We start from the raw sequence: 27,500 nt of genomic DNA, 5'->3' as shown, positions 1-27,500 counted from the left end.
AAGGTGAAATGGGGCAAAGGGGACTCCCAAAAGAATGACACATCCTGGTCTTGTCTATCTGGGGTTCACTCCAAGACAACTGAAGGACTACCAGAGGGCTAGCTTTCTGCCAACTTCATGTTAAGGCAAGGACGGCCCACGGATCACATATGGCCATGGATATCCGTGAACACAGCCCAGCACACAAGTCGTCAACCTAACCGTCAAGATGTTGTTTGTTCCACCTGTGCAGTTCTTGGATGTTTGTGGATGGTAACATCGTGTCAGAAGGTTGGACACACACGTGTGTCCCTGACCCTTACTTGGGGGCTTCTGCGGTTCAGATTTAGCAAGCTGGGTCCCAAGCAGGTTGGTGCTGGGGTCCCCCCTCCACAGCTCTGTTGCAGCACTATCCCCTGCCTTTTGCTTTGAGGACTTTCTGCAAGCCCTCCCAGGGCAGGAGATGGGAATGGTAAAGCAGCCTGCCCTTGGATTTTAACATAAATCACTCAAAAGAGGCTTTCCCAGATGTGTAGGTGACCTTCCCCAAGCCCACTCTCAGTCAGAAGCAACTTGGGGGGTTCGGGGGGGGGTGGGGGAGCAGGGGAGAAAGGGGAGCTGAGGAGGCCTTGAACCCTTTGCAAGGAGGCAGGGAAAGCACTTTACTTTTCTAGCTCTGGTACCCAGTGTTGCTTTAGGGAGACGGTGGGCCCAGCAAGAGAGGCCACCCTCGCACCTGCAGCCTCCCCACCCCCCCCACCCCCACATCACTCCCCACCCCAGGCCACCTGCAAGGCTGAAGGACCCAAATCTCCACCTGCAGGCAACTGCTACCTGAGGGTAGGGAGACAAAGGAGCAAGTTCATTTCTCTCCCACCTATCCTTAAAATTGCCGGGGGGGGGGGGGGGGGGGGCTGGTGCGGGTGTGTGTGTGTGTGTGGAGGGTGATGTGCTGTGTGGGGGGCATTAGACACCAGAACTCCAGACTGCCAGGAGTGGCCTGAGGGAGAGAGTGAGGTGGGACGCTTCATGCGGGGTGGGGGTGGGGGGCAGGGAGGGGGCTAAATTCTGCCCCTGGAGCATTCCCAGTCAGACGGTTTTTGCATAAAAGCCAAAAGCCACTGCACCTGGGTTGGGGAGGCCCTCTAGGGAGGTACTCCTTGGCTGGGGGGGGGGGGGGGGGAGAAGGGGGAAGGAAGGTGTCATGGAAAGTCCCTGAAGGACACGGGTGTTGAGTTTGCTGCGGTTTTGTTTTTAACTCTATCTTGACCTGTGAACTACGCAGCTGCCTCCCTGCCCCCAAATAACAGAGCCCCCTCCCGCTCCCCATATTGAACAAGCACACACCCAAGATGTAAGGTCTGCAGTGGAAAGAACAGAGGTTAGAAGCTTGACTAAGAGTGATGAAACGTGCCGCCGCCGCCGCCGCCGCAGCCACCACCACCCGCCCCCTACCCAGGAGTGAAGGGGCAGGAGGCCCCAGGATATTTTTCCCATCAACTTCCACCCCTCCCCCGCACCCCCTGGCCCAGAAGAACAACCTAGTCAAATAATCCACAGTCCTGGGGGAGGCTGATGGCGGGGCACGAGGGAGGGGGACAGGAGGGCGGGCAGGTGCTACCTCCCCAAGTTTGTCCCACCACCAACTCAAGCCCCGTCCCACCCCCACTGGAATTACATTCTCAGACTTTCTTGAGTGTGTTGGGGTGGGGGGCGGGGCGGGGCAGGGGAGTTCAGCCAAGCTCAGGACAACGAGGTGCTGACATTCTGGTCTCAGCCTCGCGATTCTCTGGGTGACTGACTTCCAGTCCTTCCCTTTCTGGACCTTAATTTTCCCTGGAGTCAAGCATCTTTCAGATTTCTTTGGGCTGGGACTCTTAAGCCCAACTTCAGCCCCATTGCTCCAGACCTGTCCTCTAATAACAAAAGCAAAACCAGGCATAAGGAATTCCCGCTCCCTTCTCTTGACCTTTGGGGCGGGTGGGCACAGGAGGTGATGGATGTGGCCTTAGAGTCTCCCAAGAGGTCACTTTCTCAACTGTAGGATTCTGGGACAAAGAAGTATGGGACAGAAAGGCACCTATGGGAAGCTCTGGGTGTGGGTGTACACCCCTTCTCAGGGTGGACACAGATTCCCGGGTCTGGGAACCTAGGTGAGAGTGCAGAAAGGATGAGAGAGGCGGGTGAGGCGCAAGGTGGGAGCCGAGGAGGTGAGGGAAGGGCCAGCTGCATTTCTGAGAAACAGCCCAGCGTCCCAGCAGCCAGCAGCTTAACCCCGAGCCTGCGGCTTCACAGTTCTCCCCTTCTACCGCCCACGCCGCCCGGCGCCTCTTTGGGGGTCTGCAACCCTGACAGGGCGGCGGCCGCTGCGGACACGCAACAGGTCTGGGAACTGCAGAATGGAGCTTAGGGGCGGTGGGGGAAGCACAGGAAGGCGTGGGTCGCGTGACACCCCAGGGGTCCCGAGCACTAGACCCCTCCTGCCCACAGGTACCGCCCTTGTCGCCCCCACCTAGGTCCTTCTCTCCCAGCCCCAGCAGAGCGGGATCCAGAAGTGAAACTGCCAGGGTCACAGATCAGCGCTGCTGAGGCGCCGCGCCCCACCCTTCCGGGCACAGCAGCAAGATAGGAGCTCCCTGCTCCTCGGCGCAGCTTTGAAACCGAGGAGGGGCAGGCGAAGTGCGCCCCAGGCAACTGGGGAACCTCGGGAGGCGACGCCCACAGTTCCAGGAATGGCCGCTGGGTGGCACTGCAGCCACGTGGCTGGACTAGCTCTGGAACTCGCAAGGACCCGCAGAGCGCCAACCCCAGGTCGCCGCGCGCTCCTGCTGGCATGGTGCTGCGCGGGCAAGGATTCGTGACTGTGACGTCACGCTAGACCCTACGGAGGATCCGGGGACCGAAGGGAGTGTTTGGGTCGTCCTCGATCTGCAACGTTTAAAGAGCTGTCAACAATTGCATCCTCTTGCACGTCGAGTAGGCGGCAGAAGGGCAACGTGGGCGCCCGATCACCTTGCACACACCTGTGGGGCGGGACCCCGATTGCATGCACTCTCCGACCCCAACTTGGTCTCACTAGTCTGGAGCCTCTCTCGTTTATGCACTAAACCCACTCGAGGTCCCTTCACCCCCCTCTCGTACCGGGTGCTGGTGGTGGTGGGTGGGGTGGGCGGGCAGCTACCGAGTTCATCCCTCCACGACTTGGGAAGAGGGAACTCAAAACTGTGGAGCCTATATACAGACCAATGGCTGTTAGAGAGCCAGGTAGACCAGAGTAAGCAAGACTGAATATGCTGGAATCCTTTGGGGCAAAGTGAGCAGATACCCAGAAGGAAGGAGGGGGTTCTACCACATGCTGGAATATGTGGCCTTAGAAACTGGCAATTTGAGCCAGGCCATGCTGGCGCACGCTTTTAATCCCAGCTCTCAGGAGGCAGTGGCAGGTGGATCTCTATGAGTTTTAAGCCAGCCTGGTCTACAAAGAGAGTCCCAGACATCCAAAGCTACACTGAGAAACCCTGTCTCGAAAAACCAGGAAAAAGAAAAAAGAAAGAAAGAAACTGGCAAATTAAAGGATGTACAAGCAAGCCTTCTGTAATCACATGTGCGTGGTGTGCCTGCAACACATCCCACACAGCTTTCCCTCAAACTCCAGTCACAAGGCCGTTTCCATCACTGATAGATAACCTCGCCTCTGAGCCACTTTGAAATCCCTCATGTGTTTGTTTATTTGTGCACCACATGCCATGCAGGGGCTGTCAGAGGACAGCTTGCAGTAGGGCTCTCTCCTACCAGGGGCAGATGCCATCCTTCAGAATCCTTAGCCCTCCAGTTCCTCCCCCAGGGCAGGAAAAACTGGCATCTACCATCTGCAGCCTGGGCTGGCGGTTCGAACTTTGTCTGTGACCCGGGATGGGTCACTCCCAGGTTAGTCTCAGAGATTCTGACTGGCTGGTTGACATAGAAGGAACATGCTCTCCTGCCCAGTACCTCAGGTGCTGAGGGGACTCTGGGGTTTTCCTTTGGGGCAGCCTGAGTCCTCTGACATGCTTAAAAGGTGACTCATCTTGGCCCCTTTCCTAGGACCTTGGCATGAAACTTCAGGGGTGGCTTTGGGCATCCACGGACAGTACACTCCCAGTTCCAAGCCTGAGGAGCAGCCAGGAGAAGGGGTAGCTCTGGAGGCTGTGGCCAGTGGCCAGCTGGGAAAGGCAGTCGCCCTTTGGCTCAAGTCCTGCAGAAAAGCCGTGAGGTGGTCAGCCACCTTCCAGCATCTGCGCTACAGCGAGCTCTGCAGGGAGGTGCCAGCAAGCAGCGGCAGGCTGGAGTGTGGAAGGAGTCTCTGCCTCTTTTTGTCAGACCTGGCTCTAAGCTCCCTAGCCTGGCTTTAGCCAAGCGTGATGCTGTCCAATGCTTGCTGGACTTGGCCTAAGTGCTCCTTGAAGTGGCTGGACCTTTGCGGTCACCTCAGGCCAACCTCACTGCAGAGAGACCAAGGCTGCAGAAGAAAGTCTTTTCAGAAGCCAGCAGGGGAGGGGGGCAGGGTGTGCACAGACCTGGCACCCAGAACCGGTTGCCCTACTGCCCTGCCCTCCCAGTTCACCCTAGAGCTAGCACTTGAACAAGGACAGCGATGTGGCTGGCCGAGGAACTGTTTTTTGCTCACCTAGTGCTAAGTCAGTCTCAAAGGACTCTCTGCTTTTTGTTTTTTTAAAGCCGTGAAAACTTTCTGAAGTAGTGAGGGTAGCAAGGGCATCAACCAGTCTGGATCTTTTAAGAAATAAAGCCAATTGGGGCGTGGTAACACATTTTGGGGGGATGGTGGGAGGTGTCCACGGAGGTAGTTGCATCTCTGAGTTCCAGGCCAGTCAGCCTGGTCTACAGAGCAAATTTCAGCCTAGCCAGGAATACACACGCTGGCATCTCTCCTGTGGTAACTTCAAACCAGACTTTCCCTCCCGCTTGCCCACCCCCCATTGTTTTATGTTATTGAGATAGTCTTTCTCCAAGTAGCTCAGACTTGCTTGGGATCTCTGTGAGTTCGAGGCCAGCCTGGTCCATAAAGCAAGTTCCAGGACAACCAGGGATATATAGAGAAACTCTGTCTCAGAAAAATATAAATAAATAAATAAATAAATAGCTATCATGCCATTACCATAATAACTTATAAGTATATTCTCTAATACCATTAGAGTAAAAATGTCCCCCAATTGCTCATGAATGTATTTTTACAGTGAGTTTGGATTTGAATCATTCGGCTGTCACGTCTAGATTTCTTAGAATCCACAGATTCCTCAGCTTTGCTTTTCTTGTTATTTCTGTTGTTGCTGAAGTAGAAAGCAAGCGATCCCTTCTGTAGTTTCCCAGGCCAGATTTCGGTAACTGTCCTTACGTGTCCCTTGTGTGTCCCTCTGGCCCTTCTATTTCTGGTAAATCTGTTTTAAATCCATGGAATCAGAGTCAAGTTCGGTCCTTCCCCCCCGCCCCAAAATGAAATCTTCTCGGGGTTCACGTTCTAGAAAGGTATGTCTCTACATACAGTTCCAGCGGGAGGTGCAGGTGGTGGTGGTGGTGGGTACACGTCTTATAAAGCTCCCACTGGGTTGGGTGAAAGCAGGAAGCTCAGGAAGAAAGGCAGCCTGCTCTGCTCGAGCAGCGGGTGAGGCCGCACTTTGTACAAATCTATCTGGAAGGTGAAGCTGGGCTGGAGGGAGAAGTTGGACTCCGGGGCCTGCGTATCCACCCATCCCCTCTTGGGCTTTCCTGGTGAGGGAGCCCATGAAAGGACAGAAAGCAGATCTCGGGCCTGGGAAAGAGGTGGAGAGGTTGATGTAAGACACAGAGGCTGTGGGAAGTAGGGACAGTCTCTCCGCATTGGTGTTTGTCAGTCTGTCAGGACTCGCTGCCCACCAACTAGTCTGAGACTTTCTGTTGACTCATCTCCTTTTTGTTTGTGGGAGTGGGGGCTGGGGGTGGTGTCTCATATAGCCCAGGCTGGCCCGGAAGTGTTCTTCCTGCTGCTGCTGCTGCCCAAGTGTTGATTCCACCATATCTGGCTTGTGTACCACTGCATCTGGCTCTTCTGCAGTTCCCGAGCTCTGTTAGATCTAGGCTCCTGGGGGGGCTGGAGAGATGGCTCAGAGGTTAAGAGCACTGGCTGTTCTTCCAAAGGTCATGAGTTCAATTCCCAGCAACCACATGCTGGCTTACAACCATCCATAATGAGATCTGGTGCCCTCTGCTGGCCTGCAGGAGTTATATGCAGGTAAAACACTGTTTATCTAATAAATATAAAAAAAAGATCTAGGCTCTGTCAGAAAATCCCAGTCCCTTTGGGCGTAAAGAGATAGCTCTGTGGTTAAAGGCATGTACTGCTCCTGCAGAGGTCCTGAGTTTGGATATACCATCCACATCACACAGCTCAGTTAGGAGTCTGAAACTATAATTCCAAGGGATCCAGCGCCACCTTCTGGCCTCCTTGAGCACTTGCACTCACACAAGCACATACTCATAATCACAGACCTACGCCTAATTAAAAAATTAGATTTTTTTTGTTTTTGTTTTTTAAGAATGAGAGAGAGCGCCAGGCTGTGGCAGAGTATGCCTTTAATCCCAGCAATTGAGAGGCAGAGGCAGGTGGATCTCTGTGAGTTTGAGGCCAGCTTGGTCTTCAAAGTGAGTTCAGGACAGCCAGGGCTACACAGAGAGACCCCGTAAAAAAGAATGAAAGAAGAGCACAGTCCTTTGTTGCCCATCATCCGTTCATCATTCATTCATCCTGGCTGCGCCAGGGTGCACGGTAGGGTTTGAAAGCTCTCAGGCAACTAATAGCGTTCTTGTACTCAGGGCACATACCGGTCCCCCAAGGCCTTCGCCTCTGCCTCTTCTCTTGTCATCAGCTATTGCCAGACAGAACTCATGAATATATCAAAAAATAATCTTTATTGTCACTAGTATAAAACAGAACAGATCAACTGGCCTCTCAGTCTGAACAGAGTGTGGATGGGACATGAGTCCACCCGGGCTGCCCGTCCTCCTCCCATAATGCCCCTCACTGGAACAGTGTCTCAGGAGTGCTCCGCAAAGTGCTCCGCAGAGGGGAGAGGACCACAATGCCTCCCTCAGGGACAGGAGTCAGGGATGGACAGGGCTGCGGGATGTTTTGTTGCCTGGGGGAGGTAAAACAAACAGGAGAAAGTGGAGTGGGAGGGGGGAGGGGAAGCTCTTCAACTGCTTATCATCCCATCCACGTGCACCAAGTCTGCTGAACAGAAGGGTGGCGGGCAGCCCCATGGGCTTTTGTGGCTCCTCTGGTCTCAGAGGGCCACACGGGCACAGCAATGGCGCAACAAGCAGGGCAGGATGCCTCGGTTCAGCTGGTGGAATTCCACCAGCTGCAGAAGGTCTGTGAAACGGGTCTGGCCATCATCCATGCTGAAGTAGAGACAGCCCTCCTCTTCACTCTGTGATGTGGCCAAAAGGCAGGTCAGGGAGTGGTCCAGGGCAGAGGAGCAGCCTGGGCCCCCACCCCCACCCCTTGGCTCCTGTTTCTTAGAGAGAAAGGAGGTGCATAGCGGAGCTTTGGGCCATGTATCCCCTGTCTACAAATCAGGAGTAGGGGAGTTACTCACCGGTAAGATGAGATAATGCTTGACTTTCTGCAGGTGACACAGGGACAGAACAAAGCCCTGTGGGTTCCGCTGGCTCTCCCGGACCAGGAACACACTTTGGGGGAGACAAAGCAGCGTTACTAGGGATCCCGGCTGCACCTGACCTAGTACCTCGCTGGTCCCCAGGTCTGTTCCTCCACCCAGCCCAGCCCCTTTTACCCATCCACCAGGCCCTGCTGTCTGATTAGCCGCTGGCTTTCTTCCCGGGAGATGCGTCCGTGGAACCAGGGCTGGGTGCGGTGGATGGCTGGGGTCGGAGGAGAAGAGATGCTGGTCATTCAGGGGAGGCACCCCCTCCCCCACCCCACCCACCCTCCGACCCCAGCCAAGATTGCTCAGAGTAGCAACGAAGCCCACCCTGGGGACTCCAGACCACCACCCACCTGCACTGAGGCTGGAGCCAGAGCACGGGGTGGGCAGGCTGAGACGGTGGTTTGTCTTCTTCTGCAAGGGGGAGGGGGGATGGAGGAGATGACATGGGAGTCAGGATGCCATGGGCAACCACCACCTCCCCAAACCCTCTTCCTCGGTCCCACACTCCAAGAAGCCCATTGGGAGCCGGTACCATGAGACTCACAGACGCACACAGACCCTTACCCTCCAGGCCTGGGCTTCCTCCATGGCAGCGCTCAGAGCTTCCCGGGGGTTCTCAATGACACGGCCAGCATGGCCAGAGAAGTCCATGGCCACCAGGGTATTATCGGAGACGCTCCTCTGGACAGAGGACAGAATGTGGAAGGGGAGGGGGGGCGGGTCAGAACAGCGGCCCTACGCCTGCATGCCCACCTCTCCCAATACCCCTGAGAACACTCACCAAGGGCGAAGACCCCAAATGGGAGAGGCGCAGGTGACGAGACTGGACTTGCTGAAAATTCTTATACAGCTGCACCCCATACTGGAGGCAGAGAACAAAATAAAAAAAGGTTTGCGGTCAGGAGAACCTAGGAGATGGGCACCTCAGGCCGGGCTACGGTGACGTCTTCACTGGAAAGACTTCCTAAAGGCAGAGCTATGTCCCCTCCCTCAGGCAAGGCCATGTCCCTGCCACTCCAGGGGTCTCACCTTGAAGAGCCGAAAGGCAGCCAGCCAGCAGGTCCGGCTCTGCTCGTCATCGCTGCAGAAAATGTGGAGCCCCTTGTGGCCATTTCGAAGCTTGTTGGGCTGAGGGAGAGGAAGCGGGCTGTCCTCTTTTTCCTTCTGCTCCCAGTTGCCACGGGGCAGGGAAGGACCCAAGGACTATCCAAAGGGGGTGAGGTATATGGAGAAGAGGGTGCGTTCCCCAAGATGCCGTTCAAGAGCCACAGGTAAGATGCTTGAACCTGGGTAGCTCTCACCCTCCCGCAGCCCAGGCCAGGCCGCAGCCCTCACCTTGACACAGAAGCCGAAGTCAGTAGGCATTCCGTACAGCTTCCGGCCCTGGGTCACCACATACGCATTGGACTCGTTCACATCTGCCACGTACTGTAGGTGCCTCGGGTCCTGGGCAGCATAAGAAAATAAGACTTGGTACAATCCCATCTCCATATTGGTGTCCCAGTAGGTACGGAGATTTTAGGACCAGAGAGAGGCAGGGCGACCCATGGTCACACAGCAAATAGAGGCTGAGGGCTCAGGAGACAGCTCAGTTGGTTAAGTGCCTGCTGGGCAGGCGTGAGGACCTGAGTGACATCCCGAGCGGCTCCCTAATGAGCTAGATGTAATGCTGTACATTTCTAATCCCAGTGTGGGGACACAAGGGTTCTTGGGGCTCTTCGGCCAGTCAGCCTAGCCCAGTCTGAGTCCTAGGTCCCAATAGGGACCCTGTCTTAAAAAGCAAGGTAGACAGTTCCTGAGGAGGCCCACTTGAGGCAGACTACTGACATTCATGCATACAGAGACACACAGACGACACACACACACACAGGCACACACACACACACACACACACACACACACACACACACACGCACTCACAGGTACACACAGGCCCACACAGAGACATACACACTCACAAGCATACACACGCAGAGACACACAGACACACACTGACACATACACACATAGACATACAGAGACACACCAACATACACTGACACACACAAAGACACATACAGAGGCACACATACAGATACACAGAGATACATTCACATAGATATACTCACACACACAGACATACACAGACACATCCACTCACAACATACATATACAGAGGCACACACAGAGACACACAAGAGACACATTCACACAGGCACATACTCATACACACATAGACATACACACTCACAACATACACACACAGAGGCACACACACAGGCACACACTCATACACACACAGACATATAGACACATACACTTATAAACATACACATACAGTGGCATACACACAGGTGCACACACACACACACACACACACACACACACACGCAGAGGCTGATTCAAGTCACCCCGTCTTTTCTGCTGCCACTCCTGGGGTAGGTGAGCCAAACGGGTTGGGGTAGAAAGGTGCAGGCATGGCTTGGAGACAGGCAGCCCGAGGGGAAGGAAGAGCAGCTGAGGACCCCCTGGCCCAGGAGCAGAAGGGTCTAGGGGTACCATTGAGAAAGATGTCCACCACAGGCTAGAGCGGACCCCTCAAGACCTCACCTTGGAGGTGCCCTTGGTGGAGTAATAGAGGCCAGATCGACGGAGAAAGCAGAAGAATCTTTTCCAAAGCTTTCGACCTGACCCTCGGCCTGCCGCCCGCAGCTGCAGGGAGCCCTGGACCTCGGGGAAGCTGCCAGCATTCAGGAAGTTCTGAGGAGAGATGTGAGCAGAAGGTGAAGTGACAGCCTCCTCTCAGGCCGCTGGAGGAGGTGGCTGTCACCATTTTACAGGCAAGGGCACCATGGTGGAGGGAGACGCTGACAGACACACAGACTGCACATGGCAGCGGACGAGCAGAACTCTGGATGGCCTCACCTGGATGAGGTCTTCATGGGATATGCCTGTTTGTGCATCCAGACAACTGGAAACCATCTTTTCTGGAAACAGGGTGTGCTGGGGAAGAAAAGAGTCAGAAGTCAGGCTCAAGAGTCCAGGCTGGGTGTCCAGAGGGCGCGCGCGCACCTGCGTTATATGTGTGTGCGTGCATGTGTTCGTGCGCGCATGTGTGTGGTGTGTGTGTGTGTGCATATGTGGTGTGTGTGTGTGTGTGTGTGTGTGTGTGTGTATGGTGGTGGGGTGTATGTATGTGTGTGATGTGTATGTGTGTGTGTGTGGTAATGGGGTGTGTGTGGGGGATAGTACGTGTGCATGTGTGGTGTGTGTATGTATGTGTGTGGTGGTGGTGTGTGTGTATGCGTGTGGTGTGTGTGTGTGTGTGTGCGTGTGTGTGCACCCAGCTTCTCACACACACTCACTGGAGGGCTCTTGAACAGCTCATACTTGGCGAAGTTTTTACGGAAGATGAAGCGGCTGTCTCCACCAACAGGCCACGCCTCCTGCACTTCCACCACGAACTCATGGTCCTCCAAACCCCGCTCTGCAGGGTGAAAAGCCAGGGTTGGTAGGGATGAACTAAAACCTCATGGATGAACCCACCTATCGGCCCCAAGATGTTAAGACATGGCCCCACAGCTCCTTGTACCCCAACTCACCCAGTGCTAGGTACGGGTGGCACTCCACCAGGCCCCAGCTCTCGTCGCTCAGGGCGTGAGCTCGCTGCACCAGCATTTCACACACATGGCGAGCTGTGGCGCCTGCTGCCACCTCCACAGACCGGCAAGCGCCATCCTCGCTGTACACCTTCACCACCTGTACCCCAGGAACTGCAGGTGACTTGGGGTGATTCTACTGTCTGACTTGTCCTCAGGGACCAAGATACCCCCCCCCCACCTACACCAAAGAGGCCTGGAGCAGCCCTCCCCCCCTCCATCATTTCCTTTTCCAAAACAACTCACGTGGAGGCGGCTGGAGTCTGGAGAAAGCAAGCCCCTGGCACTGGAGGAGCCCCCAAGAATGGGTTTCTGTGAAGGTGGGCTGCAGAGCTCGGGGAACGGGTTGGGGATGGAGGGTAGAGAAGTTGCCTGAAGCTCCTCTTCTCGAAGTTTCCTGTGGCAAAGAGTGAGGGACACAAGGCCGTGCGTGTTAGCCAGCGCTGTTCCCAGGCCTCTCTACCAATGCAACACCACTGCCACATCCTACCTGCTGTCTGGAATGGACAAAGGCTGGGATCGCTTCACATCCCCCCGCAGAGGGTTATCAGGGGGCGGAGGAGTCTCAGGAGGGGTCCCAGGAGCTGGGCACACATCTTCTGGGGAGCTGCTGAGATGAGGTGGGCTTAGATCCAGCTCCATGGCACCTAAGAAGAAAATGCAAGACCTGCTGACGTCATGCGCTGCCGCTGATCCCTTCAAACCGCGGCTTGCTCTGAACCCTCGGAGAACCAACCGCACATGCCCACTTTATAGGAAGGGACGCTGAGATCCGGAGGAGGAAGTGCGCATGCGCGTACTCAGGGCCAGTCAGACTGTCAGCCTGCTGCTTGGGACTCCAAGGCCGGTGCTCTGCGTCCAGCAAAAGCAGCTCAGGGGCTGGAATGGGCAGGCTCCGTGCCACATGCCCCTAGCCACCAGTTCAGGGCAAAAAGGCTACTCGTTCTTCTGGGCTCTGCCCCAGATTTTGCCGGCACTTTGTTGTCCTGGCACCTTGTTGCCAGATGCCTGTTGTGGTAACACCTGGCCGAGTGATGAGTGATACCCGGAGAGAGGGGTGGTGGGGAAGGGCAGAAATCAGGAGAGCCGGAGGATGACCTCACGTTGGGGAATGAGAGCAGAAGGCCTAGCTTAGAGGCTCTTACCCCAACCTCAAAACTCTGTGTGCCTCTCCAGGCTCCCCTCAACCTTGCTCAACCTCCGTCAGAAGCCTCAATGCTAAAGCCGTGCCCTACTGCGTATGAGAAGTCCTCTTGGACTTGCCACACTCAGCCCTGTGCTGGGAACTCTGCCCCCATTACTGTGCACCTGCCATCTCCCTTTCTCTGGTCTGAAAGCACTTGGCACGCACACTAGAGTCTCACCTATGCCTTAGCGCCCACGGGTGCAGAGAAGCTAGGACAAGTAAGGGCAGGAGAGACCAGGCAAAGACATCTTGGGGCAGGGGGCGGGCGGGTGAGGGGAGTTCCAGCTCTGTCTCTGTAGGAACCAGGAAGCCCTGTTGGTGCTGAGCCTGGAGAGGGCTCAGACAAAACCCCAATCCCAGTAGCCACACCTCTGTCCTCCAGACACTGCACTGGGACTGTGAGGTTCCCTCCACCAGGATAGGACAAACACTGACCCTTCCGTGACTGCGTGCAGGGATGGGGGGGGGGGGGGGACGGGACACAGGTGAGTCAGGGCGGGGCAGGAGAGCTATGCCCCAGGCTCTCTATTCAACCTTGACTCATCCACAAGACTTCCTGGCTGAGAAGGAAGACAAACAACCTGCCTCTGCTCTCCATCTCCTGACTCCCCAGCCTACAGGTAGCCTGGGAACACGGGGTGCTGGGCTGGGGAAAGACGGAAGATGTGGGGAGGGGCCGCCTGAGACTCCTCTGACATCACCCTCCCCACCCTTGGCCAGTGTCCAGCCCAGGTGGGAATAATCACCTGCCCACCTCTAGTCCACAACCATCACTCTGCCCATCATAGCTCAGGAAGGAGAGAGGAAAGGCCCGGCCTGGATCCTACCGGACTGGAGCCCACCTCCTGGTGATATGCAAGCAGCCCGCCTTCTCTGGGTCTAGAACTAAAGACTCTCTTTACTGTTAACTACCCCCAGGATGGATGATGATGATGATGGTGGTGGATGCATCTGGCCCTGGGGACTTCTGAGTATTGTTCTGTGGGGAAGGGTCTCTGACCACATTCTGGGGTGTTCCTGACGTTGAGGGGTACCACTAGGCAGGAGTGGAGTTAGAAGTACCCAAGAGGACAAGTAGGCGCACACAGCAAAGCACCCCCCAGGAGAGCCCAAGTAGAGCAAGCAAGGCACACCTGAAACAGCATCCCCAAGACACAAGCAAGGGACATCAGCACCTGGCACCCACCTGAAGCCCCCTAACCTCTCAAGAGAGAGACAGGGTCAGGAAGGAGGGTGTGCAAGGGTGCCCTGCCCTCAAAGTGAGAAAACACCACCAGGCAGGACAGGTGTTCGGAAGGGAGGGGAAGTAGATTCAAGTCCGATTACAGTCTGATGTCAGAAGCCCAGGTGCAGACTAAACTGGGGTTAGTTTCCAGAACCCTCCACCCTATCCTCCAGATGGGCAGCACTAGAGGGCAGCCCGGAGCCTGCTGTGGGCCGGGCAGCCCCTGCCCAAGAGAGCTAATACATTCAAACTAGGGTCTAAGCAAAACTTGGAAAAACTGGTCCCCCAACCAACTTGTCCTCTCAGCCGGGCCACTCCAAACACCCGGCTCTCCAGCCCCAGCAGCTCCTGCCCCACCCGCTCTCCTACCCTTCCTGCCGCCTTGTTTACTTCCTGAATCTTGCCCCACCTAGAGAGCCCCGAGGGCGAGTGGCACGGCTTAATGTTTGGGGCCCACAGCAAACAAGGCCACCATCCACTCTTCCCACGTTAGGGGAGGGGTTGGCGGGGCAGACAATTGAGCTAGTGGCCTGGGCAGCCTGAGATCCGGTTCTGGTCAAGTACACCAAAGCAACCTCCATCAGGACTTAAGAGTGGGAAAAGGGGGGCCCTAACCTTTCAGGGGTGCCTGGACCAGGTGAGGGGGAAACCCTTCGTTGACCCGAAGTTGATGCTCCGCCCACTCTACAGGAAAAAAAAACACCCAGTGGAATTAAAGGGGGGGGGGCGGGACGAATCTTTTAATGTTTAATTTGAGAAGAATGTTCAAGTTCCCAATAGAGTTAATCATTATTTTGCCTTCGGGGAAGTGTAACACACACACACACACACACACACACACACACACACACACACACACGGCATTTTACGGGGAGAGCAGAGTCCAAGCTAGGCAAACTCATGGACCCAGAAGGCACTGCATGGGCAGAAATGGTTGAAAATCCTAGCATCTGGCTCAGGTGCACGCTGTCCCCATCCTGCCGTGTAGACCCAGACCTGGCCCTCAGCATTTGCCCAGCTTCAGCCTCGGCCAGGCCCACGTGCCCGCTACACACTCCCTTCCAGCCCCTTCTCACACCACCCACCCACCCCTCCAATTGTCTTTGTCCGCTTGCATCTGCAGCCAGCCTGGAGGATCCTCAGCCCACTGGGGGCGGGGTTGTACTTCTGAGGTGGGACTACAAGATGGAAAAAACCGAGTGGGAACCCTCCAAAAGGGCAGTAAACTGAGTTCAGTAAGGTAGTGAAGGGCAACACACACACACACACACACACACACACACACACACACGTCCAGATTTCAGGAATGTGACTGAGAGACCTTACTTCCCATTCACGAATTCACTGAGAGAGATAAGCGAGTGTGGGGGGGGATGAAATGAAAAGTCCAGGCGGTCGGGGGTGGGGGGGATGGTGGGGGGGGGGAGAAGGTGAGGAAGGGGAAGGACTCAGATGCCAAGCAACAAACAAATGAAACCAAACAAATGCAGTGACTCGCCAGAGCTGCAGGAGAATGAAGTTTTCCTTAGAGACCAAGACCTGACTGTCCCACCCGCAAGATGAAGTTCCCGCGTTCGTCCTTACCCAGACTTTGGATGTCGGCACACCTGCCTGAGGCCACCGATTTAGGGAGAAAGACTCCAGGCCTTAATACCACCACCCCCCTTTCTCGCCGCCACCCCCTTCCCCCCTTCCGCCTCTGGCCTGACCTCACGGAGCGAGGACATTCAATGGGGAGTGGGGGGGGGGGGAGCCTGTCAGCCTCCCCGCCATCTACCCGGGCAGTGGGCCAGATCCGCCCGAGGCGGGCACAACCTGAGGCCCCGGTGAAGCTGGGGATAGGAACTGATTGTCTGAGACCGATTTCGGTCGGCTTACCGCAAAGAACTCCAGCAGAAGGGGCAGGACACCGGGCCCGAAGTCTGGTTCTGTCTGGGGATACCAGACACTTGGATTTGATTTCAAATCCTCTCTCTCTCTCTCTCTCTCTCTCTCTCTCTCTCTCTCTCTCTCTCTCTCTCTCTCTCTCTTCTCTCTTCTCTCTTCTCTCTTCTCTCTTCTCTCCAGGTGGTAGGAGGGTATCCAGCCTTTGGGTGTTGAGGCGGGAGAATATGGAGAGAGCCCTGCGTATCCAGATTCCAGGCCCAGGGAAACTAAAATTATCTTGGGCAGGTGAGGGCGGGGCCACAGAGGCGCCCTGGAGAAGGAAGCGCAGGAGGAGGGAGGAGACTCCTCACAGCACCGCCTGGGATTGCCCTGGCCCTTCCTACTGGCAGCAGGTGCCAGGGGAGAGAGAGAGAGCGAGAGAGCAGGTGCCTGGGGAGAGGCCAGAAGACGCAAAGAGAACAGGCTAGAAAGAGAAAACTCTAGAATCCTGACTACCTGAGGACGGGTGTTTGGAGGCTGTGGCCCCGCCCCGCCCACTCCCATTCGTCCCTTCCCCTCCCCCCCCCAATCATGGCCTGTTGATTGGTCAAGCTAGGGGAGCTTCGGTACGGGATCTCATCCCCCTCCAGGGCAAAGGGCACTGGGCTTAAGCGGGAGCCTTGAAGACGTGCCCTGCCCTTTGACCTCCAGCCACTGTCCAGTCACCCAGGCTGTTGCTCTGGCCCTGCTGAGACACCCAAGGTACACCTTCCCTTCCGAGCCAAGTCCAGGGTCTCACCTTGCCAGTTTCAAATCTAGGAGTGAAAAGGTGGCCTAGTGGGAGGGGCCACGGTGACCTGGGCCACCATTACGGCCAGTAGGAGACTGCAGTTACAGCAGTTCCTCCAGCTTTTTGGTTCAGCCCTCAGCAAACATCCTTAGTTCTGGAAGAGAGCCTGAGAGGTCAGGGATTAAAGGCAGCAGGCCAACCCCCAGCTTTCTATGGGTGACAGTGAAGAAAACAAACAAGCCACTGGGTTGATAAGGGGGTCTGCCCTGAGGAAGCACAGCCTTAACTTTTAGCTTGAAACAAAACAAAACAAAACAAAACAAAAACGAGTGTGAAAAGCCTGCGTGGTGGCACGTGCCTTTAAACTCTAGAGGCAGAGGCAGGTGGATCTCTGTGACTTGGGGGCCAGCCTGGTCTACACAGCAAGTTCCAGGACAGCGTGGACTGTACAGAGAAACCTTGTCTCAAAAAAAAAAAAAAAGAAAGAAAGAAAGAAAAGAAAAGAAAAAACAAAACAAGCCGGGCGTGGTGGCGCACGCCTTTAATCCCAGCACTCAGGAGGCAGAGGTGGGTGATCGCTGTGAGTTCAAGGCCAGCCTGGTCTACAAAGTGAGTCCAGGACAGCCAAGGCTAGCACAGAGAGACCCTGTCTCAAAAAACAAAAAACAAACAAACAAAAAAGAAAAAGCAAAACAAAACAACAACAAAAACAAACCCGTCACTGTGACGCATGCCTTAATCCCAGCACTCGGGTGGCTGAAGCAGGCGATCTGTCTGAGTTTAAGGCCAGACTGGTCTAAAAAGTGAGTCCACAACTCCAGGGCTGTTACACATAGAAACCCTGTCTCGGAAAAACCAAAACCAAACAAACGAAAAGAAAGAAACTAGGGAAGAAAGAAGGGCGCAAGGCTACTTGGGGCCAGGAAGCAATTTGATCAAAAGCATGGGATTTACTCATATCCAAGCACCGAGGCACCTTAGCAGATCCCTGCCTGCGTGCTGGATACACACAGCAAAGCAACAAAAACAGACCCGCCCTTGGCCTGCTGCAACCCAGTCAGGGAGATTGACCTTTAAGAGTCACACAAATAAGAAATGACAGGTGACAAGTTTGCCAGGTGAGTGACTCACGGGGAGGCTTGGGAAGGCCTTTCAGTGGAAGCGAAAACAAAGCTGAAGAGGAACTGCCTGTGAGTGGGAACCAGAGGTGAGAGAGTGGGGGAGGATGGGGGGAGGATGGGGGGGGTGCACAAGCACAGAAGCAGCTGCTGGCAGGGACCACAGAATGCAGAGCTAAGAGAGTGGGACGGACAGGAAAAGTGGCCATCCAGGTGAGCCGGGGCAGGCTGTGCAGGAATAGGAGGCAGGGGTGGAGGAAAACCTACTGCAGTGCTTAAAAGGAGGGAACACAGCCTTCAAGTCCCTAAAGCCGCTAATGGGAAAAACAGACCCTTGGGCCCCTCCTCAGCCACCAGAGTCGCCATCTCTGAGACAGAGCCCCAGGAATGTAAGGTATTGGACAAGCCCTCGGGTGGCTGTTTTGCAAACCTGGTTTTGAAAAGCTATCCATCCTGTTTGTCCAGCTTGGCGGGAGTGGTGGGCAGAAGCCAGACCCTACAGGTTGTGTCTGGGCCCAAGGAGACACACAGGCAGGGCTGCATTTTGAAAGATCGCTGTGGCTCCTCAGGGTATTGAAGGCCGGGCTGGAGGGAAGCCACACTCAGAGGACTGTAGACCAGGCTAGCCTCTGGCTCCCGAGTGCTGGAATTACAGATGTGCGCCACCACGCCCGGACTGACTTTTGTTTTTATTTATGTGCACAGGCCTCTGAGTGTGTTACGTGTGTGTACGTTCCTGTAGGAGAACCTGTCAGGTCTCTTGCCCCTGGAGTTAAAGGCAGTTTGGTCCTCTGGAAGAACAGCAAGTGCTTTTAGCCGCTGAACCATCTCCAGCCCCCGGATTCCACCTAGAGCAGGGGTTCTCAACTTTCCTAAAGCTGTGACCCCCCCCCCAAACCCATAAACTCATAATCATTGCTACTTCCTAACTAATTTTGCTACTGTTATAAATCATAATGTAAATCTCTGTGTTTCCTGATGGTCTTACACGACCCCTGGGAAAGGGTCACTCCACCCCTCCAAGGGGTCACAGCCCACAGGGGAGAACACTGATCTAGTTGTAGGACTACAGGGGTCAAGAGCGGATCTGAGGTCCCGGGGAGGGGACAGGAAGGGCTGGCAGTAGGGGACAGAGGCCTGCAGGGGCTTAGGAGCCATTCTGTCTAGGCCCTTGTGGGATAGATGCTTAAGGCTGTGTATTTGTCAGAAGTCATGAAAAGACCCATAAGAAACTATTGCATTTTGTTTGTGTGGGTAAACTAGGGCTGTGTGTCACTCTGTGTGTGTGTGTGTGTGTGTGTGTGTGTGTGTGTGGTGTGTGTGCGTGTGTGTGTGTGTGTGTGTGTGTGTGTGGTGTGTGTGTGAGCGTGTGTGTATGTGTGTGTGTGTGAGCGTGTGTGTGTGTGTGTGTGTGTGTGTGTGGTGTGTGTGTGTGTGAGCGTGTGTGTATGTGTGTGTGTGTGAGCGTGTGTGTGTGTGTGTGTGTGTGTGTGTGTGTGTGTGTGTGTGTGTAGGTCAATGAGAATTGGTTCTCTCCTTCCTAGGGTAGATTTAGGGATTTTTATTCTTTTAATTTTTTGATTTCTTGAGACAGGGTTTCTCTGTGTGACAGCTCTAGCTGTCCTGGAACTCGCTCTGCAGACCAGGCTGGCCTCGAACTCACAGAAATCCGCCTGCCTCTGTCTCCCGAGTGCTGGGATGAAAGGTGTGCGGCACCATCACCTGGCTGTTTTGTTTTGTTTTTTTTAAGATTTATTTATTTTTATTTATGTGTGTGTGTTTGCCTGTGTGTAAGGTTTAAGTACACCACGTTCTTGCCTGGTGCCCAGGAAGGCCAGGAGAGAGCAACAGACCCCCTAGTACTAGAGTTAGAGATGGTGATGAGCCACTGTGTAGATGCTGGGAACTGAACCCAGAACTAGAACTGAGCTGAACTAGAGAAGCAAGTGCTCCTGGCCCTGAGCCGTTTCTGCAGCTCTTTTTTTTTTTTTTTTTTTTCCTTTTCCCAAAAAGCCCTCCTGGCCAGGCGGCGGTGGCGGTGGTGCACACCTTTAATCCCAGCACTCAGCACTCAGGAGGCAGAGGCAGGTGGATTGCTGTGAGTTCAAGGCCAGTCTGGTCTACAAAGCAAATCCAGGACAGCCAAGGTTACACAGAGATACCCTGTCTTGAAAAAACAAAAACAAACAAACAAAAAACCAAAATACTCTCTTGGGGTCTTGATATGTAACCTTGGCTGGCCTCAAACTCCCTATTTCACTTAAGCGGCTCTTGAACTTGCAGCCACCCTCCTGCCTCTACTGGAGTTATAGACCTGTGCCATCACAAAATACCTTGGTGAAGAAGCCTGGGAGATGGCTCAGCAAGTAACGATGCTTGCTGCAAGCCTGGTGACCTGAGTCCATCTCTCAGGAACCACATGATGAGGAGAGAATTGACTGCTGTAAGTTTCCTCTGACTTCCACAGGAGCACCGTGGTAGTGGTGTATCCACACCCATGCATATAATCATAATAAATACTTTCATTTTAAAAATACTTTGATTGTGCCGGGCATGGTGGCACACGCCTTTAATCCCAGCACTCAGGAGGCAGAGGCAGGTGGATCGCTGTGAGTTCGAGGCCAGCCTGGTCTACAAAGTGAGTCCAGGATGGCCAAGGCTACACAGAGAAACCCTGTCTCAAAAAACCACACACACACACAAAAAAACTTTGATTGGAAAATGCACTTTATATCTAAACTACCAAGCATCAAAGTCCAGCTTCTATTGAACCCTTATCACATATACAGCACTGTGCCAGGCAATGGTGGTGCATGTCTTTAATCTCAGTATTCAGGAGGCAAAGGCAGGCAGATCTTTGTGAGTTCGAAGCCAGCCTGGTCTACAGAGTGAATTCCAGGATAGTCAAGGCTACACAGAGAAACCCTGTCTTGAAAAAACAATATATAAACTAGGTGGTGGTAGTGGTGCATGTCTTTAATCCCAGCACTCGGGAGGCAGAGGCAGGTGGATTGCTGTGAGGTCGAGGCCAGCTTGGTCTACAACGTGAGTACAGGACAGCCAAGGCTACACAGAGAAACCCTGTCTCAAAAAAACCAACCAAACAAACAAACAAACAAAAAACACAATATGTATCACTGTAAACTTAAACGTTCAAGGGCCTGCTGGCTGCGGTGGCACACACCTTTAGTCTCAGCACTCAGGAGGCAGAGGCAGGTGGATCTCTACAGCCAAGACTGTAGAAAAACAAAAAAACAAACAAACAAAACCAAACAACAACAACAAAGTTCAAGGAACCATTTACAGAGATCAATAAAACACTGTGACCATTTAATATGTACATACTGTTGGGGGGATAGTCTGATGTATTTTGATGCCAATTAATAAAAAGCCATCCCATCTGGGCAGGGCAAAGGAGGTAGGTGTGGCTCAGAGAAGGGGGAATCCTGGGAAGAAGAAAGACCGCCAGGAGAGGAAGGAGAGAGACCCGAGGAGGAGAAGGAGGCCGCCATGGGTAAGATGGAAGAAAAGCACGTGGCAGGTGTGGATGGAGATTTGGCTCAGATGAAGAACATGAGCTAGTGTATGGGATTACGGGTGGGAGGCGGCTTGATAGACGTTATTAGAAGCAGATGGCATGGGATTGGGGCAGGTATCACATACCTGCCCCCCCATAGCAAGTAGTTTAGAGGATTAATATCTGCCCTGCCCCAGACTAACTAAGGCTATTTTAAAACGTGACAAGTGTTGGTGTCTTCATTGATTGCCAGCCAGGCATACTGATAGTACTAATAATATAAATAATTTAAAAGCAACAACATACCAAAAGATTAATTTAGCTCTTTACTTCCCATGATGCCCGAAAATAATTCTTTAAGTAGATCCTAAGGGGCTATAGAGATAGCTCAGTGGTTAAGAGCACATGCAGCTCTTCAGAGCACCCAAAGGTTAACAACCACCTGTGACTCCAGCTCCAGGGGATCCGACGCCCTCTTCTGGCCTCCACGGGCATATGCATGCACACACACAAACACGGATACATGTAAATAAAAATAATCGTTAAAGAATAGATCTTAGCCGGGCAGTGGTGGCACATGCTTTTAATTCCAGTACCCAGGAGGCAGAGGCAAGAGGATCTCTATGAGTTCAAGGCCAGCCTGGTCTACCTAGAGAGTTCCAGGGCAGCTGTGCTATGTAAGGAGACCCTGTTTCAAAAACGAAACCAAACCAGAACAAATAGATCATAAATCTGAGTATCAGAGCTAAACCTTTACAACCCTTAGATAAAAAATCTCAATAAAGTATCAAAAGAAAAAAAATAGATAAGTAAATAACAATAAGAGAAAATCTGCAGCCTTGGGCTAGGCAAACGATTATTTATTTATTTATCTATTTGTGGTTTTTTTGAGACAGGGTTTCTCTGTGTAGCCCTTGATGTCCTAGATCTTGCCCTGCAGACCTGCAGGCTGGCCTCGAACTCAGAGATCCACCTACCTCTGCCTCCTGAGTACTGGGATTTAAGGCTTGTGCCACCACTGCCAGCTTGCAAATGATTTTTATTTATTTATTTATTTATTTATTCATTCATTCATTCATTCATTCATTCACTTTACATCCTGGTCATAGCTCCATCCCTCTTTACCTCCCAGTCCCATCTTCCCTTTCTCTTCCCCATCCCCTTCCCCTATTCCTCAGAAAAGGGGAGCCCCCTACCCATCCACCCCCCCACCCCCCAGCCCCCAGCCCCCACCCGCTCATCAAGTTGTATCAGGACTGAGCGTGTCCTCTTCCCCTGTAGCCTGGCAAGGCAGTCCCGCAAAGGGGAAGTAATTGAAAAGCTGGCAAGAGAGTCTATATCCGAGAGGGAACCCACATGAAGCCTGGGCTGTCCATCAGCTACATCTGTGTAGGGGGCCAAGGTCCTCGGTTGGTGCTTCAGTCTCAGCAGGCCCCTCTGGGCCCTGGTTAGTTGGCTCTGTTGGTTTTCTTGTGACGCTCCTGTCACTCCAGGTCTTTTCTCCTTCTCCCTACTTTTCCACAAGGCTCCCTACGCATCATGTCTCAGCATCAGTTTCGAGGAGCTGCTGGGTGGAGCTTTTCAGAGGATGAGTCTGCTTGATTCCTGTCTGCAAGCGTAGCAGAGTACCGTTAACAGTGTCAGGGGGTTGGCTCTCTCCCGTGGGGCGGGTCTTGGGTTGGGCCAGGCATTGGTTGGACATTCCCTCAGTCTCTGCTCTATCTTTATCCTTGCATATCTTGTAGGTGTGTGAATTTTGAGTCAAAGTTTTTGTGGTGGTGGGGGGGGCTGGTGTTCCCCTCCCTCTACTAGACTTGTCTAGTCACAGTGTCCCCTTCAGTCTCTATGACCCCCTGCTACTAGGAATCTTCTGCTAGAGTCCCTCTCTTTTTTTTTTTTTTTTAAGATTTATTTATTATATATACAGTGTTCTGCCTGCATGTACACCTACACCCAGAAGAGGGCATCATATCACATTAGAGATGGTTGTGAGCCACCATGTGGTTGCTGGGAATTGAACTCAGGACCTTTGAAAGAGCAGACAGTGCTCTTAACCTCTGAGCCATCTCTCCAGCCCTAGAGTCCCACCTCTCTCTGCCGCCCCACCTCCACCCCCACCCCTCCTGAACCTACCCTGACTTAGGTCTCCAGTTCACTCATCACAGAGATGCCCCTGCCCACAGTTCCTCTTTTCCCCGCAGGCCTTTTAGCAAAGGATTTTCTGTTTTTGTTTTTGTTTTTGAGACAGAGTTTCTCTGTATAACAGCCCTGACTGTCCTGGACTTGCTTTGTGGACCAGGCTGGCCTCGAACCCAAAGCGATCCGCCTGCCTCTGCCTCCCAAGTGCTGGGATTAAAGGCGTGTGCCATCACTGCCTGGCATGGCAAGGAATTTTCTAAAGAGTCACATGTTCATTTAGTGTGTGTGTGTGTGTGTGTGTGTGTGTGTGTGTGTGCTGCAAATACCAAGAGAAAATATTTGTAAATATCTATTTCATTTGAGATATTGTATGAAGAATACATATATATATATATACACACACATACGTACATACATACATACACACACACATATATATATATCTTAGATAGCAATAATAAAGAGATAAGTAACCCACTTAAACTGGGCTATAAACTTGGCATGGTGATACAAGCCTTTAATCCTAGCACTCAGAAGGCAGAGGCTTCTCTGTGAGTTCCAGGCCAGCCAGAGCTATACAGTGAGACTTTACCTCAAAAACAAAACAAAATTCGCCTGGCAGTGGTGGTGTACACCTTTAATCCCAGCACTCAGGAGGCAGAAGCAGGTGGATCTGGGTTCAAAGTCAACCAAGTTCACAGAGTAAGTTCCAAGACAGCCAAGGCTACACAGAGAAACCTTGTCTCAAAGAAAGAAAAAAGTTGAAATAAATGTTTTTGTTCTGAGTAGTATGTCCGAATAACTGATGACTACTGAAAAGACGGCCAGTAGCATTTCCTAGTAGGATAGCTACCATCAAAGAAACCAATATTTGTGATGAAGAAACAAAGCCCTGTGTGCTGAATTGCTGTTGGCAGTGTAAAATGACATCGCCACTTCGAGAAAAAACTCCATAAAGAGTTAAATATAAGCAGCCGGGTGTGGCAGTGCACACCTGTAACCCCAGCACTTAGGAGGCAGAGGCAGGTGGATCTCTGTGAGTTCAAGGCCAGCCTGGTCTACAAAGTGAGTCCAGGACAGCTAAGAATACACAGAGAAACCCTACCTTGAAAAACATTTAAAAAAAAAAAGTGAAATATAAATTTCCCAGGCAGCCCAATAATTCTATTCCTAGGAACTTACCAAAGAAAAATGGTAACACTCATCCATACAAAGACAGCTGCAAGACATTTATGGCAGCATTATTCAAAACAGACCAAAAAAAAAAAAAAAAAAAAACCCAAAACACCCAAACACACCCAAACTAATGTCAATAGCTAGATAAACTGTGCTCTATCTACACAGTGGAATGAAATACCATTCCTCAATAAAAAAGGAACTCCTGGTGCTCAGCTCTGGATGGAGGCCTGCTCTCATACAACAGGGTAAAGCCACATGTTCTAAGATCCTGTTTATATGAAATATCCAAAAAAGTTTATGGAGAGCATTTCGGTGATTGCTTGGTGGAGGTGGAGGCTGGGTGGACTTGAAGCAAACAGGAAAGATCTCATTAGACCGATGGAAATAGTCTATAACTGGACGAGATGATGACAGAACTGAGCAAACAAGGAACAGTTTAAAGAGACAGCAGAATGGGCGTCTTGTTCCGTATGACACTGTAGTGGTGGTTCACGGAAGGCCGGGGCAGGGAGGACCCAGGCTGCCTCCACTTCCGGGATTACAAACTGGGGTACAGTGATATTAGCCCTCCAGCCAGCGGCTGGGATAAGATGTGGGTGCCGGTGAGGAGGCACAGCCCGAAGAACGGAAACTTCCTCTACCGTACAGTTGGTTCTGTAGTACAGGAAAAAGTCGCGAAAGTTTGGAAAAGACTCTGCTTGGCACTTCAGAGTCAAAAGGACTGGAGTATTAGGCTGACCAGGCACCTTAACCTGTAAAGATGTTGGAGACAAAGCCTGACACTTTTGAGTTCAGCTCCTGGGACCCACATGATGAAAGGAGACCAACTCCTGAAAGCTGTACTCTGACAAGCATGCTGCCACGCGGCCCCCACCTCCAGTACCCACTCACCTACAAATTAATAAAGAAATGTAGCCGGATGTGGTGGTGCACGCCTTTAATCCCAGCACTCGGGGAGGCAGAGGCAGGCGGATCTCTGAGTGGGAGGCCAGCCTCCTCTGCAAAGCAAGTCCAGGAGAGCCAGGACTACAAGAGAAACACTGGTCTCTCAAAAAACAAACAAACAAACAAACAAACAAAAACAACCAAACAAAAAGCCGGGCGCACGCCTTTAATCCCAGCACTCGGGAGGCAGAGGCAGGCGGATCTCTGATAGTTTAAAGCCAGCCTGGTCTACAAAGTAAGTCTAGGACAGCCTTGGCTGTTACACAGAGAAACCCTGTCTTGAAAAACAAACAAACAAAAAAACAAAACCCCAAATGTAATAGAAGTTTTCAAAGACGCCCTCACATGCATAAATTCACACTCACACACATATATGCAAAATATTCTTAAAAGCGTTTTGTTTTGTTTTTTAAGAGCTGGAGGTGAAATTATAGGGTGGTTTCAAATGCCATCATCAAGCTAGCGAGAAATAGCAACAATCACAAACCATCAGCTACCTCAGCCCCATCCTAAGCCGCTTGTCCCATTGTCTCTGTCTTTTGTAAATGGGAAAGAGCTTTGCAATCAGAGGTAGTTCGTTTGTAGGCAAATCCGTGACGTCCAGTGAGCAATGGACGCCGAAGAAATCCAGCGCCCTCAGCGCTCTCAGAACCCAGCGAATGTTTCAATAGGGTCACCTAGCTGGTCCGGGATACTCACTTGGTACAGGACCAAGGTGTGGTAATAGCCGCTGACTGCAGAGGGCGCCCAGTCGCAATACGAGGTCTGGGCACGCCCGTGGCACGCCCCTTCACGTGACCTTGGTTTGGCGTCACACCCGGAAGCAGCCCTGCAGCGGAGCAGGCAGCGATGAGTGGGGAGCCGGGACAAGTGTCCGTAGTGCCCCCTCCCGGGGAGGTGGAAGCAGGCAGTGGAGTCCACATCGTGGTGGAGTACTGGTGAGCCACTCCGGCTGAAAAGGAGCCCCCAGCGTTCGCCGGCAAGATGGGGGTGGGTCCACGGGAGGCTCCACCCCCGGAACCCCAGCTCACCCCACGTCTCTTCTCCCCAGCGAGCCCTGCGGCTTTGAAGCTACCTACCTGGAGTTGGCGAGCGCCGTGAAGGAGGAGTATCCCGGTATCCAGATTGAGTCGCGACACGGGGGGACAGGTGAGGTCCGCAGAGCCTGCAGAGTCAGTGTTTTTATAAAGCCTCAGCTCTCCTATCTTGTAGAGCTGACATTGGCCGCTGTATATAAAGCCCCTAGCTGTGTCTGGCACATAGTGAAAAATGCCTAGTGTGGGTTTGGAGTGAGTGCACCCTCCTGGCGTAATGGAAGGACACACAGGTGAGGCCTCTCCCTAAGTTCCTGGGCTGAAAGGCTTAAGGATCTGAATCCCGGGTCTCAAATGGTGTCACTTGAAACCAGGTACAGCCCTGCTTTGCGCCTCAGTAGTACCACGGACCCCCCCCTCCCCCCGAACTTCTGCCTGTTCATAGTTCATTTTTGCGTTTATTTCCTACCAGGGGCCTTCGAGATTGAGATCAATGGACAGCTGGTGTTCTCCAAATTGGAGAACGGGGGTTTTCCTTATGAGAAAGACGTGAGTATTTGCAGCTTTGGGAGGGTGACTGAGACACAGCCTCCTCGCCTATGTATGACACTCGCGCTCTGCTCTGCCCTCTAGCTCATAGAAGCCATCCGAAAAGCCAGCAATGGCGAACCCTTGGAAAAGATCACCAACAGCCGGCCTCCCTGTGTCATCCTGTGACTGCACCTGATTCTTGGAAGCTTGGTTCTGGGGTTGAAACCTTTTGCTCCCTTGTGTTTCGGCTAGAAGCTCCCTCCGCCTTTTGACCCTCACTTAGCTCTAGGTAGCTAAGACCCTGGACCTCCACGCTGCCTCTGTGGGCACAAGGAGGGAGGGACTAGACATTTCTATGGTCTCCACACTGCCTCTCTGGGCGCAAAGAGGAGGGGGACTAGACATTTCTATGGTCTTGAAGGCTGAGAAGAGATGTTCTCCGTGGACGTTTCCACTACCACCTCACACCCTTTCCCCAGGATCCGCGCCCTCTGCAGTTTGGTTCTCTCCCCAGCTTGGCAATACCTGCCAAATGCAGCCATGATTGCTGTAACTTATTTTCCCTGAGTCCTGGGAGTGTCAGCTCTTGGCAATAAAGAGTAACTACAAACACTTGTGCCGCGTGTGTGTGTGTGTATGTGTGTGTGTCT

General features: G+C 53.0%; 2 protein-coding genes across 4 annotated transcripts; one reads left to right on the top strand and one right to left on the bottom strand.

Moving 5' to 3' along the window:
- Positions 1–6,902: 6,902 nt before the first annotated feature.
- On the bottom strand, positions 6,903–16,103 carry GRB7 (growth factor receptor bound protein 7). 3 transcript variants are annotated; one of them, XM_084749219.1, is made up of 16 exons: positions 15,610–16,103; positions 12,685–12,799; positions 11,811–11,967; positions 11,567–11,717; positions 11,264–11,420; positions 11,027–11,148; positions 10,587–10,664; positions 10,272–10,421; positions 9,018–9,128; positions 8,712–8,810; positions 8,464–8,544; positions 8,247–8,363; positions 8,033–8,093; positions 7,809–7,896; positions 7,611–7,704; positions 6,903–7,442 (listed from the first exon to the last, which is right to left on the bottom strand). In XM_084749219.1, exons 3-16 carry the CDS (start codon positions 11,960–11,962, stop codon positions 7,296–7,298), a joined length of 1,608 nt encoding a protein of 535 aa, XP_084605345.1. In that variant the 5' UTR covers positions 11,963–11,967; positions 12,685–12,799; positions 15,610–16,103; the 3' UTR covers positions 6,903–7,295. The 3 variants fall into 3 exon arrangements, with proteins under 3 accessions (XP_084605345.1, XP_084605344.1, XP_084605346.1); XM_084749218.1 differs by lacking the exon at positions 12,685–12,799 and having other exon boundaries at positions 15,610–16,101; XM_084749220.1 differs by lacking the exons at positions 12,685–12,799; positions 15,610–16,103 and adding an exon at positions 15,316–15,409.
- Positions 16,104–25,718: 9,615 nt separating this feature from the next.
- Positions 25,719–27,462, top strand: MIEN1 (migration and invasion enhancer 1). Its single transcript, XM_084751141.1, has 4 exons — positions 25,719–26,223; positions 26,337–26,434; positions 26,792–26,868; positions 26,953–27,462. The coding sequence occupies exons 1-4, from the start codon at positions 26,135–26,137 to the stop codon at positions 27,034–27,036; spliced, it is 348 nt and encodes a 115-aa protein (XP_084607267.1). The 5' UTR covers positions 25,719–26,134; the 3' UTR covers positions 27,037–27,462.
- Positions 27,463–27,500: the final 38 nt, after the last annotated feature.

This window comes from Acomys minous, assembly GCF_964271855.1.
Source record: "Acomys minous genome assembly, chromosome: 12".
NCBI classification, from domain to species: Eukaryota; Metazoa; Chordata; class Mammalia; order Rodentia; family Muridae; genus Acomys; species Acomys minous.
Note: the sequence above shows the minus strand (reverse complement) of the source record. Positions and strands in the feature narration are given on the sequence as shown.

Coding starts and splice junctions, on each gene's coding strand:
- GRB7 (XM_084749219.1), bottom strand. CDS start 11,962: ATGGAGCTGGATCTAAGCCCACCTCATCTCAGCAGCTCCCCAGAAGAT. Junction 9,129..10,271: donor CCACCAAGGGCACCTCCAAG/GTGAGGTCTTGA, acceptor TATGCTGCCCAG/GACCCGAGGCACCTACAGTA. Junction 8,811..9,017: donor ACTTCGGCTTCTGTGTCAAG/GTGAGGGCTGCG, acceptor CCTCTCCCTCAG/CCCAACAAGCTTCGAAATGG.
- MIEN1 (XM_084751141.1), top strand. CDS start 26,135: ATGAGTGGGGAGCCGGGACAAGTGTCCGTAGTGCCCCCTCCCGGGGAG. Junction 26,224..26,336: donor CACATCGTGGTGGAGTACTG/GTGAGCCACTCC, acceptor TCTTCTCCCCAG/CGAGCCCTGCGGCTTTGAAG. Junction 26,435..26,791: donor GTCGCGACACGGGGGGACAG/GTGAGGTCCGCA, acceptor ATTTCCTACCAG/GGGCCTTCGAGATTGAGATC.